General features: G+C 35.9%; 1 protein-coding gene across 3 annotated transcripts; it reads right to left on the reverse strand.

Annotated features, from left to right (window-relative positions):
* Positions 1–149: 149 nt before the first annotated feature.
* LOC126677435 (uncharacterized) lies at positions 150–8978 on the reverse strand. Of its 3 annotated transcripts, none has more exons than XM_050372046.2 (8): positions 8869–8978; positions 8241–8372; positions 5899–6004; positions 3922–4104; positions 1677–2165; positions 1283–1366; positions 1131–1210; positions 150–417 (listed from the first exon to the last, which is right to left on the reverse strand). In XM_050372046.2, exons 2-7 carry the CDS (start codon positions 8280–8282, stop codon positions 1146–1148), a joined length of 969 nt encoding a protein of 322 aa, XP_050228003.1. In that variant the 5' UTR covers positions 8283–8372; positions 8869–8978; the 3' UTR covers positions 150–417; positions 1131–1145. The 3 variants fall into 3 exon arrangements, with proteins under 3 accessions (XP_050228003.1, XP_050228004.1, XP_055961404.1); XM_050372047.1 differs by having other exon boundaries at positions 8241–8345; positions 8869–8973; XM_056105429.1 differs by lacking the exon at positions 8869–8978 and adding an exon at positions 7985–8096.
* Positions 8979–13412: the final 4434 nt, after the last annotated feature.

A 13412-nucleotide genomic window follows, 5' to 3' on the forward strand; every position in this document is an offset into this window, starting at 1 on the left:
TAAGTTTCTCAACTACAAGCAGCACTAGACTGTAAAATTATTAATAGTAGGTAATAAATGCCTTCAAGTAACAGCAGAAAATTACAAATTAACACAACACATTTCATTGATATACCACAAAAAAAAAAAAATGTTCCATCAGAATCTACTTTCCAAGAAAAGCACAATTTCTTATATGAAACAATCAATAAGGAACCATCAAACCATACAAAAGTACCCATTTTCCTAAGATTCCATTATAAATATGGAAATGTTGCATTATTCGGACAGTTCCCTCTAAACAATCCTAATGTCAAAGTATCATATGCTACAAACCGTAGCAAGTGAAATTGTACACACCAATCAATACCTACACCTGAAGTTTTTACTCTTCTAAAATGCTATTTACAGACCTGGCCAAACGATTGCAAGTTGGACCTGCAGTAGATGAGCAAACCGAGTAAGAAAATACAAAAGATAAAAGCTACACAACGGAGCTGCTAATGTAATTTGATGCTCGGCTTGCTTATAGATTATAACTGCTCCGAATAGCATCACTGTATTCTACTTTTTCTTTTTCCTAAAAAAAGGTTCCTACATATTCTGTTATGCAAGCTTAAGTCCTGAAATTACAAAAATCGCCATCCAATTTGAAAATAAAAAAATCAGACTTTTCTTCATGGACTAAAATTTAAAGTTGCTCCTTCAGCTCCACATGCAACACCCTTCCCTATCTTAAAATACAAATTATGGAACAAACTTATTTTTTCGGGGGGGAAATAATTGAGTAACTTTCAAGTTAGCTTAGGAATCTCAACAGAATTCTATACAGCTTATTGTTTTTGGGGAAAAACAATTGAATAACTTTCAAATTTCCTAAAATAATTTCGTTTAATATTGGTGCTTTTTGAGATATCAAAGTAATGTAAAAGGTTCAGAAGGCTCACAAGATCAATTATAGGACATAAAGAGTACTTTAGCTTATCAAATTTTGCAAGATCCGCCCAATAATTAGCTTTCTGACGACTATGGTATTGCACAAGTTTCTCAAAACGTTGTATTATCTCATTTATTCCAATAGGATGCACATCAAGTCTCAACTAATCAAAGGTAGCAGCGTAATAACACACAATGCGTTACAAAGAACTTACCACTGGAATTTATGATTATTCACTTCCAAAATCATCATAACTTACACCTTCTGATATAGTGTCCAACCTTTTATTGTCACCTGTAAGGCCAGGGCACCATATTAGATTCACATTAAATGATGTACAAAACATTATTAAATCAAAGGTATAACCTTGGTTTTCTCTTTCATGAGAGTCTAGAAAACTGTCATTGTCTGATGACAGGAAGGGTGACCTGGCATAGTTTTCCAGTATATCTGAATTATGAAACCAGGAAATAAAATAAAACCATAAATCAGTTCTCAAAAGGCAACAAATGAGAGCACATAAGAAGAATTTTAGCTGTTTGCTCTATCAACTTCATTCATATGATCTAACATCTGTGTTGACGTTAAGATAACATAACGGAGCCCCATATAATTATAAGCAAACGCTGAGTCAACCATCGACTACTAATTAAAGTCATCAAAAGAAACACGCAAAAGAAAGGACGAAGAGAACATGCTCCCATTGCAAAATGAGTCACATGCATGCGCAAGCGCATGCGTGCAGATCTGAGGGATATACCTGAACTCTGAGCAAAATCAGCTGCCAAATCAGAGAGACTGAAATTTCGAGGAATCTGGTTCAAAAATCCATAAGAAGAAGTGTCTGCTTCCAGAAGTGGTTCGTTTATAGCTTGTGAATTGGACTCTACACTACTGAAAGATGCAACAGATGCATCCGCAATTGATGGACGAGCTTCCAAGACATTTCCATCTGCAGCAAACATATAAGGGGGAGTTCCTGAATAACCAGCTTCAGATTTGATCATTCCACCATTTAATCCTTGCATCAAACCCATGTTAGAGCTCTGGGTTGAGAGCATGTTTGGAGGGGCATCAATTCTATTTGCGTGTGCAGACATTTCAACAGCAGTGCGCATACTTGAGTGCAGCGATGACCCACCATTGGTGTAAGCATTTGTCATACTGGAACCATATAGATGATGCATATTCTCTGGCTTAAGAGCAGATCCGGGGTGATCTGGGGCATAGCATGATGAACTTTGGTGCACTGAGGAAGTAAATCATTTATCAAAATCATGGGACTTGAAATAACCATGGCAAGTATGGAACAACTTAGGCAAAATCATCACTGTTTCAACTGAGATTAAATACACAATGAAAGAAATTTAAAAGGACCATTCAGATGACATGGATTCAGCAATCAGCTAATCATACTGTATCATGTCAACTTTCCTTTTTATTAGATAAACACATAAATTGAAATGGTTACAAAATATAAAAAATAATTAAGATGTAATACTGCACATGAAACAAAGAAAACATTAGGATTTAGAAAAATTGACATTTAGTACCCTGTTAAAAATGAATTAAATTGCCTTTGGCTTAAATCCATCAATGAGGTGAACCTTCTATTAGGGTTTAACAGAAATTTGGTTTTCCAAAATCTATCTTTTTTTCTTAGTCAACAGCAAAAGTTGAAGTTATATACGCAAATTAACATAAACAACACTAAATCTATCTGAATTCCCAAGGTCTTACCCAGAATCTACTCAAATATATTCGCTACACTTTACCTTAAAACAAACAATTAAAGTATAGAAATTATTTAAAGAGAGAGCATCAGCTTCACAAAGAAGAATTTTCTTTGATTGAAATAAATATTTTCATGGAGCTACTCGCACGTGCTTGTTACATTAGTGAGGTAGCTGAAAACTCTAACACTTTAGTAAATAACATTGTCTCTGTTGAGCGAAATTACGTATTTGATAAAGGATACTTGATGTTCCATTTCATAATAATTGTATTTTACACCTGCAATTTAAGTCATCATTAACTGTGTTTCCCGAAAACATGTACTCCCTCCATCCCAATGGAATTGACCACTTTCACAAAAAAAATTGTCCCAAAACTCTTGTCCATTTCTAAAAAGTAAAAATTTTTAAACTTAATCTTTCCTATGTTATCCCTATTTAAAATCCATTAATGAGCTAGTATTTATTGATGTCTATAAGTAAAATTGAAAGAGGAGGCTACATTAAATAAGGGTATAGTAAGAAAAGTAGAGAAAAAATTAGAAAAATCTATAACATTAATTGCGTTTTCTTAAACTATGATAATGACAAAGTGGACAACTCTATTGGGACAGAAGGAGTATGATGAATTTTAGGAGTAAATAAGTTTTTATCTGTTCCAAATTTGTTTCAGTTTCAAGTTGGGTGATGAAATGGTTGATTAAACTACATGATTTTAAGAGAGAAACCAGTACACGTGGATTCAAGGAATTTTAAGCCAAGATGATTTAAAATTGAACTCTATTAATATATAAATAAAAAGGGATAGTTTCTTCTCTCATCTAATCTCCATTCATGTAGTATATTCTATCCAACCAAGCAATTTCATACACAGCCAATCCTTCAATCCTTTGACAAAAAAAAAACCTTCAATCCAAACATTTTCAATAATACTCAAACAACCGGGACTTACTGCCAAACTAGCTGAATTCAACTGTATAGATCCTATTCCCAGGTTCCACCCAATTTAAGTGAGCTATATATCCAAAAACATTCAAGGGGATGAATTCCACGCTCAGCAAGGCCCGTTTATATCATCCTATGTCTACATTTTAGTTTCTTTTCTCCTGCAACTAAAATATGCTAAGAAGTCCATAATGTAGCATGTGTTGGTCCAAGATGGAAATAATATCAAGCATTTAAAAAGAACAATCAAATGCAAGTAAAGCAAAGTATTATATTTTTAAGTGAAGACAGAATGTCGATGTACAGCAAGATGAGAAGCAGTCTTACTCGATGGGATATGAGTTCCATTAGAACTAGGCATTGAAGGAACTCCTGCAGGATTTATTTGATGCATCAATCGCACCTGTTGCTCAAGCAGCTTATTGAATTCTATTATTTGGTGCTTCACTGTCAGTCTCAAATAATATGCCTTAAAGAATTCCCGATTCTCTTCCTCAAGTTTTTGCCAAACTACAAATAAAAATACAATCAGTTAGTAAATCTACCTAAAATAACATGAAGTTGTACCCTCTATGTTACAAAATAATGTGTTGATCAAACAAGAACAAAAACAAGGGAGTTACGCAATCACTTCTATCAATTAAAAAATACATTAAAAAATTAAGAAAAATGGTGAACATTTAAAATAAGTACTCATATTAATTGATTAGTCAATTCAGATTCGAATTAAGACGTGGAAAAAAGAAACGGGCACTTATTTTTGTCTCCCCAGTTAACTAGAGATGGCATTTTAGAATGGCTGGTAAGAAGGATGTTCATTATGAACAGTTTTTCTGTAATACCTCAGACCCAACTGGCCAGTTAACTTCTAAACTCAAACCATTGACCAGTAAATTACCAACCTGAGTTAATTTAACCTTAATCTATAAAAAAACTATTTTCTTTACCTCAAAAACCCAATGTGGGACATTACAATGACTCCCTCTTAAACTTGCAATGTTCCTCTTTGTGACTGATCTAGGCCCAGACCCCAATCGAGGATTATGGTTCACTAGCACCCCCTTATCCACCAAGCATGCTCGGCACAATCCAAACTCATATGGGATTTAATACCATTTGTAGCATCCCAAGCCCATGGCTGCTGATATTTATACCCAAACCAGTTCAAAATGGCTAACCCAAGCTATTTTGATAGATTGGGTTGGACCTTAAGCTATATAAACCACTTTCTTTGACTCGCATCCCAGATATGGGACACTGCAGTTTCCACTTCACCTTACCATGACTATAAATAGAAAAGTAACAACAGAAAACCAAAAAATATCTTTTATTTTTTGAATCTTGATATTGTGGGAACTTCAAACCCAAATCCTTATTTTATTCCATAATGTCTTCAATTTTTGTTTCCATTTGGAACATTTTCATATCAATAATATAGGGTGTTGTGGTTCTGATAACCAAGGTAAAAGAATCACAAAAACTAAACAAGGGAAAACGATTAGGTTCCATCAACCTACCCCACCCAATACAAAGTTTTCCTCCTCATTTCCTATAATTCCCCAATACTATCCTACTTTTAAGAGTAACAGCACCAAAGACTGCATAGCTCTAATTACAAAACCACCAATCAACTAAGTGCCTTGTAATACATACAAGTATCTAGATGTATACTAGAAGAAAATGCAAAAGGTAAGAGATGGTTTCTCCTGCTTCACTCTTTGGACTCACCTATCACTTGCACATACAGCCAAGGTCAGCCACCTCTCCAGCTCCTACATTCAATTGCCAAAAACTAAAGATTCAAGGAGAAGGATGTATTTGGCCTTTCAGTTAATTCAAGAGTCAATGTCAATTTGAATAAAAAAAATTAATAGCGGCACAACTTAAGAAAGCCATGCTGCAATAATTTCATAATCAATTGAGCTTAGAAAAGAGAGGGAGAGAAAAAAAGCAATCGGATGGTGTAGAAAGATCCAAAAATATAACATAAAACTCTTCAATGATATTAAATTGGTAAGTCAGTTTGCTTTCCGTAAACAACAATGTAAACCAGTAAGTCGCAAGAAATTGTTCTACCGCTCAGTCAAACATAAGGAAAAAGTATTAACTACAAACTAATTGAAATGAGATTTTGAAATTGGCTCTCTATATGCTTTGCCCATGCTTTTGTCATCTACTTGTGGCATACTAATAGCAAACTGAAGGCAGGTGGAGCATACAATTTCAAGTTTATTCATGGCATGTCTTCAAAATATAGAAAAATTAATTTTATTTAAAGTTAGACAAAAAATAATTGATGGTTACCAAGTTCGGTGAAGCCTGGTTCTATCTTTGCCTGAGCTAATAAAGTTTCCACAACTTCCCTTTGGTTCATGTACAATTGAAGACAGCGTTCTATAAGATTTTGCACCTGGAACCAGAGATCAATAAGCCAAAAAAGATATTGAGAGGGCATAGTATATAAATCAAGGTTAAACCTGAAATAAAAAAGAAAGTGATAGAACACAAAAACCATGCCATTTTTTTCCACTCTTTTGCTAAAGAAACAGGGTCAACATATTAAAGCATCTTTAGGAAACTTGAGGTATCAATGGGATAAAAAAAACATTGATCCTCAGATTTCTCTCTCTCTCATATTCATTTGTAGCTATTTTTGCTAAAATATTGATATTAAGAGGCATTGGAAAGACTAAATGAGAACCCATTGTCAAACAGTTCGCAAATTCCATTGTTCTTATTGCAAGCAGCTTTTACTTTTTTATCAACAAGTCGTAACTTCAATCGAACTAACAATTACATCTCCACACTACTGATAAAAAGCACAAATACCATAACGTTTTTAATTTCTAAATCCACACATAACTATATAGTTACTCAGTATGCAAATAAGAAAAGAGAAAAGTATGGAGTTTGCAGCAAAATAAAATCTAGCCACTAAATTTCTTCCATCATATCTTAACTTAGACTAGCGCTCTTTGACTCAACAACCACAAGCCACATTTGGGTCTGGGATTTGAACATAGAGTTGAAATTGAGAAATTGGAGAAAAGTTTGCTAAACAAATGGACCAAATTTTTCTAAGCAGAAACTCTATCCTTTGAGATGTAAGTTTAAATTTATATAAAAATAGTTTGAAGCATAAATCAAAGCAAATCAAAATTTCACTAGATTTGAACTTGCATTTAGGGATGTGCACCGAATCAAACAAACCAAACCAAAAATGATCGGTTTGGTTCACATTTTATATAGTTTAGTATTTATTTTCATATTAATACTAAAACTAAAAGTTGCTCTTATATTCAGTAAAACCAAACCAAACTTTACCCACCTAATTCAGTTCGGTCTCTATTTCCTTCAGACATAGATAGCTCGTGTCATTTCACTACATAACCGAACTGAAATACCAAATGTGCACCCCTAATTGATAATTTTGTTTTACCTATAACAGCAAGCTAAAAATGCATTATAACAACGGATTACTAAATTGTCAGCAAAGGAACAATTATGGAAGTTCAATAATGACCTAAAGATGGGAATTTCTTGTGCTGTTTGACTACTTATTATTGATCTTGCAAGTTGTAGGACAATTAAACCCTTCCCCTAAACCCAAAATTATGTAATTAACTACACTGGCTAGTAGAATACATAAGATGCTAATTAAAGCAGACATTGGGAAGTGTTATTTAGACAAGAGAGCCAGCAATTTAAAAAAAGTTGAAATAAAAATTTAGAATGTATGAGGTTATTAAGAGCTCGCTCATAAAAGCATTATTGGTTTGGTCATGACTCGACAAATGTTAGACCAAACACAGTGACCACGACCAACCTCAAAGATCTACAGAAGAAACTAGTCCTTCAAGCTATTCTTAGCTCTAAAATAAATTGTCCAAGTTTCTCTAGCTTTGTATTATTCGACCTAAGACCTACTCAAACCAAAAACAACTTGAGCCCTTCTCAAATTTAGATGACTAGTCATAGTTAAATAGTCAATCAGTTGCAACAAGCGAATACCTATGATCAGCTCAATCAATTCTTGAGGACATCTGCATTGAGGTCAACCCTACTAAGCTTTACAATACAAGGCCCAGACCAACACAGAGTTCATTTTGAGCCTTGCGAAAAATTCAAGCAGCCATCTTCAACACCAAAAAGAAACACAATAAAAATAGAAAGCATATAGCTTTTCGCTTAATTTGTTTTCTTTTTCAAGTATTTGGCCTCTTCTGACTTCTAGATTCAAAAGCATAAATAATGATGCAGCAGAATTGATCTACGTTTGGCCAAGAACATATCTGAGAAAATTAAAATGACTATGAAAACCGTGCTCCAGAATGCAGTACTGCCTATACTACCTAAATTACATGTGCATATACAAAATTCGGACTCTTACAAGATAGTTACAAAGTTAATACGAGAGGAAGAAATTGCAACAGCTCCAGTCATTCTCTTTTCGTGTATTCTGTCTGTGCCTTTCTTAAGCAGTACCAAAACTTCCCCACTGGCTGTTCACATGGCACAGAAAAACTCTACCCCAAAATTAACATAATAGCAATGACAAAATCCATGTGCAAACAAGCACCAGAGGGTCCATCGACTGTAAAATTTAAACCAAACCAAATTTAAAAATTCAATGCTTAACAGCTTACCACTTGTATATCTTTGGGTGAGACCCTTCTTCCAGTCGACATTGCGAAAGCTTCCACCAAGGATGATGGTTGTTTTAGAAAGAGCAGCTGAATTCACTTCCAACACTATAGAAATAATTTAGCATAAGTAACCTGAAACAATTGCAAATGATAAAATCCACAAATTAACTCTTCAACTGAACAAATTTAATCACAAAAGTTACATCAAAGAGCTAAAAAAACAGACTCATTAACCATATAGCATAGCATTCAAGATTGCTCACACTACCACATAACTAACAGTTGCAACTAGAAGTAATAACATTGCAGGCAAAGGAAGTAACTCTCCTCCCGGAAACGACTCCGGAAGACGGGACAAACCCTCAGAAACTCCATCATTCAAGCCAGTATATATACCAAAATCAAACATGTCTATCATACAGCAATCAAACTGAAAACCATAATCAAAACTAATTGAATCAAAATTAAAAGGACAATTAAAAATGCTGCAAATCAAGATAATAAAATTTACGAGACCACAATCATCAGTACAAAACAGCTAATCAGTTCAAAAGACCAAAACCCTAAATTGCGTAGAAACAGCAGATAGATAAAATTGAATGAAAAATTAGGTTAAAGCTGATCTTACCTGAATTGGAGAAAACACCAAAACCCTAAATTGTTTGTTTCTAAATTTATTTTTGAATTGATAAGAGAAAAACTTTGAAGTGGTTTCCGTTTGATCATGTTTTTTATTTTTTTGTTGGTTAGAAAATAATATAGATACAAAAGCCGAATCATGACACGTGGAGTCCTGGAGAATATGTGGGGCCTACTTAAGAGATCAGGTGGTGGTGATTGATTGGGACTTTCTCTTGCCATTTGGATATTGCCTCAAATACTTACTTGCCCCATCAATATCTAATTTGTTACAAATCTAACTTTCAACCCAGTTAAGTCAATTACTTTTTTTAGATAAATGCTGATATATTAGCACTTCCACAAGGCGCGGAAGGCAAAAAAAAGCCAAATCAAAACGATCAATTCAACTTTACAAAGCAATCTAAGCATCTAAACACGTCATTTCCAGAATATGGAAATTTCGGATGAAAAAAAGAATAATATAAAACAGCTCTAGTAATCACTAAATGCACGAAAACCTTTATCTGAGTTGATTTCCCTTTGAAAACGCGCTTGTTCCGCACCTTCCAAAGCTCCCAAACGAAAAAGAACCAAATAATCTTCCATAAATCCTTATAGGCATGTAACGGCAAGGCATTTCAGGTGAAAAAGCTATCTATGGTAGAGGGCGTTACCCAAATGATTCCACACTTAGAGAAAGTGAAGCACCAAGCCTTCCAAGCATAAGGACAATGCAGCAAAATATGCGTTGATGTTTCATCTAAACGGCAGACCAAGCAAGAAATAAGAGCGGGATTTAGAATACCTCTTGAGACCAACGAAGGTTTACAAGAAATTATATCCCAAGCCACCAACCAGATGAAGAACTGGATGCGAGGAGGGATCTTCATTTTCCAGATTTAGGGATAAAAAACCCAGAATACGGCAGCTGATTATCGTCGACCACCTTCTGCTGCAGTAGGACTGTCATTGATTTTGATGAAAAAACTGAATCTGAATGCTGCCAACGAGCTAAATCCCTTGAACCAGTGACCGAAACAGCTTGAAGATCAGAAAGAAGTCGGTCAAGGTCGTCCTTATCCCCAATGCGCAGACGACGGTTCCAACAGTTTGGCGCAAAAACAGCAGAACCCGAGCTGAAAACATCTGCAATCATAGCATTTTTTATTCTACTATTCCGGAACATGTCTGGAAAACGCAATTTGAGAGGGGCAGTACCGAGCCAGACGTCATTCCAGAATTTAATAGAAACACCATTACCCGCTTTAAACGAGATTGACGAAGTGAAACTATTCCAATGGTGAACATCCTTCACACGAGCTGAAAAAATATCCCGCCAAATATGGGACAGAAACGAGTAATTAACTTCCACAATATCATGCCAAGAACTGAAGGAGCAACTCTGACAAATAACCGAGAACCATAAAAGATTGCTTGGGGAGATCAACTTACAAATCCACTTGTACATGAGACTCTTATTTTTGATTCTGAATTGAGTAATATTCAGACCTCCTTGATCGAAGGGGAGACAAACTTTCGACCAAGCAATATTGCAAAGACCTTGAGCCGTAGGGGAGCCGCACCAAAGAAATCTTTTCATGCACCGGTCCAAGGAAACCAAAACTGAGTGAGGGATAAACTAAGAACACATATAGTAAACCGGTAAGCTACACATGACCGATTTAACAAGAATCAATCTTCCTGCAGGAGATAACAGATTGCCTTTCCAGGAAGCTAACTGGGCATGGAAGTTAGAAATCACAGGCTGCCAAAGAGCCTCCTTTACCGATTTAAAGATAAGGGTAAACCAAGATACGTAATAGGAAAGCTACCTATAGGGCACTGCAGAATGGAGGCAGCAGAATGTAACGAAGCATCGTCAACGTTAACCCCTAGAATAGAACTCTTCTTATAGTTAATCTGAAGGCTAGAGACTAACTCAAAACATCGAAGAATACGAAGAAGGTTAGCAATCATATTCATGTCGTTTGGAACAAAAATCAGAGTATCTTCTGCAAATTGAAGCATAGATACCGGCGCAGAATATCCTTCAATATGAACACCATCCAGAAAATTCTTAGAAATGGCTTGATCAATCAAGGCTTTAAGCCCTTCGACGGCAATCACAAAAAGCATTGGCGAAATTGGATCGCCTTGTCTCACACCCTTACCCATAAAGAAATTCTGAGTCGGAGAGCCATTAACTAACATCGATAACTGAGAGGATTTGAAGAGCGATAAAATCCAATTTGTCCAAGTCGTAGGAAAATCCATCCTAACCATGATTTTAATAATGAAGTCCCATGAGATGTTATCGAAAGCTTTTTTGAAATCAAGTTTGATAAGGAAAAATTGATCTTTGCGACGGGAAGCTAAATGAAGGATCTCATAAGCTAGCATATGGAAATCATGGATGCTGCGGCCCTTAATGAAACCAAACTGATTAGCAGAGATGATGGTCGGCATAACAGGAGATAATCTGTTTGCTAACACCTTGCTTAGCAGTCTAAAAATGCCACTAATCATACTGATAGGTCTGAAGTCAGAAAGCCTAGAAGCTCCAATGAATTTAGGAATAAGCACTAGAAAAGCCGTGTTAATACCTTGGGGGTAGGTACCTGTCATATGGAAATTCAAAAACAAGGACATAATATCATGTTTCAAAACATGCCAAGCTTTCTTGTAGAAAAAAAAAAAGTTGACCCGTCTGGCATTGGAGCTTTGTTATCATCCTGCCCTAAAAGAGTCATAAAGACCTCCTCTTCAGTGAATCCGGAAACCAAAGAAGAAGAAAGAGCTTCGGACACGCATAAAACCGGCAAGGAGTTAAGAGAACAAGCAATAGGATTTTTACGTGTGTATAGCTTCTTGTAAAATAAGAACACCTGATCTTTAATGGCCGAAGCAGAAGAGAAACGGAGACCATTAACCGATAGCTCAGAGATGAAGCTGTTCTTGAAGTGAATACATGCCGAAGTGTGAAAAAATTTAGTACTACGGTCTCCATAAAGATTCCACTTAACTCTGGATTTCTGATGCCAGAGAGACTCCAATTGCTTAGAAGTGACATTGTAAACTTCCCGTAGAGAAGAAAGGCGAGCCAAATCCACTTCAGATAGCTCGGAAAAATCTGCTGCAGCTTCTAAGGAGTTAATATCCTGCTCAACCGAATTCAATCTCAGGTTTAAATCGCCAAAAACGTCTATGTTCCAAGCCTTGATCAGAGTTCTAAGATCACGAAGCTTAACAACCAAATCTTCGTGAGGGAACTTAATAGAAATATCGCTCCAAGTATTAGAAATAAAAGATGAAAAATCTGAATGATCCCACCAAGCATTGATAGACTTAAATGGTATGGGACCCCAATCTGAGACCATCTCGGATTTGAAAACAATCGGAATGTGATCCGAGTAGGATCTAGGAAGCGCCTGCATGATTGAATTAGGCCAAGTACTAAGCAAAGAGGCCAAGAAGAAACACCTGTCCAGCTTTGATTTAGAAGTGCTGTTTTGTCATGTAAAATGACGCCCCTGAAGAGGAGATCCGATCAAGCTAGAAGCCGAGATAAAATCTGAAAACTGAAGCATAGAAGGAGAGAGGCTATCACAGTTTAATATATCACCCGGGCAAAGAATCTCGTTAAATTCACCCAACAATAAGCAAAGCATGTCATAATCTATCTCAAGAAAAAGCTTCTGCCAAAAAACAAGTCTATCCCTGGCGCAATTGCTAGCATAAATGAAGATCACCCGAATAGGAACAGAAAACCAAATAAACTCTAAACTCACCCAACGAGCTCCCATCCTAATCCTATAAGGATTAATGAGAGTCTTATTCCAATTACACAAAATGCCTCTAGAAGCACCAGACGAAGGAGAAAAGCAATAATTGAAATCTAAGTTAGGCCAAATTCTACGAACGAGAAAATCATCGAAAGAGTCTCTTTTAGACTCAATTAAACCAATAAGACAAATTATATGTGTTTCGAAATAAGCAAGCGAATAATTCGCTGCTTCCTAGGAAAGGACAAACCACCTCGACAATTCCATGAGATCATGTTAAAAGGACTAGACATAAAAAATGGCTAACCTGGAAAGAATAATCTCTAAGAATTATTCTGAATACCTTGTGAGATGAGGGAGATGATCTGCTCCTCATTATCCTCCCCAAATAATCCCAAATCAAAACCAATTTTCCATGTTTTCCACGCCTCTAATGCAACATGATCTGTCGTTTCCTTTGCTGCCTTGACTCCTTTTATTAAACGATTGCAATCATTGATTGTTCCGGTTGAAATAGTATTTCTTGATTTAGAGTCCAAAAGGGCGGGTCCTATATTACCACCATTATCAATAAGCTTCGATTTCCTTCTCTGTGTAACATTGGACAAATTCTGATTGGGTGAGCGAATAGAACGATATGAATCAAACTTAGAGACTTCTGCCGAATCATGTAGGATAAAAACTGGGTTGTCTTGGTTTGTGTAGTTAGCTGCAAGAGATAGAGAACGAGGAGAGGATGGGGAATCTGAATCAGAAAGTGAAGAAGAGC

The sequence above is a fragment of the Mercurialis annua genome, linkage group LG4 (genome assembly GCF_937616625.2).
Source record: "Mercurialis annua linkage group LG4, ddMerAnnu1.2, whole genome shotgun sequence".
In the NCBI taxonomy this organism is placed as follows: domain Eukaryota; kingdom Viridiplantae; phylum Streptophyta; class Magnoliopsida; order Malpighiales; family Euphorbiaceae; genus Mercurialis; species Mercurialis annua.

What these genes read in the sequence shown, in the direction of transcription:
- LOC126677435 (XM_050372046.2), bottom strand. Translation starts at nt 8,282, where the DNA reads ATGTCGACTGGAAGAAGGGTCTCACCCAAAGATATACAAGTG. An exon ending in TGGAACTCATATCCCATCGA is followed by an intron (nt 2,166 to 3,921) that starts GTAAGACTGCTT and finishes TTACTTCCTCAG; the next exon opens with TGCACCAAAGTTCATCATGC. An exon ending in TCATGAAAGAGAAAACCAAG is followed by an intron (nt 1,211 to 1,282) that starts GTTATACCTTTG and finishes CTGGCCTTACAG; the next exon opens with GTGACAATAAAAGGTTGGAC.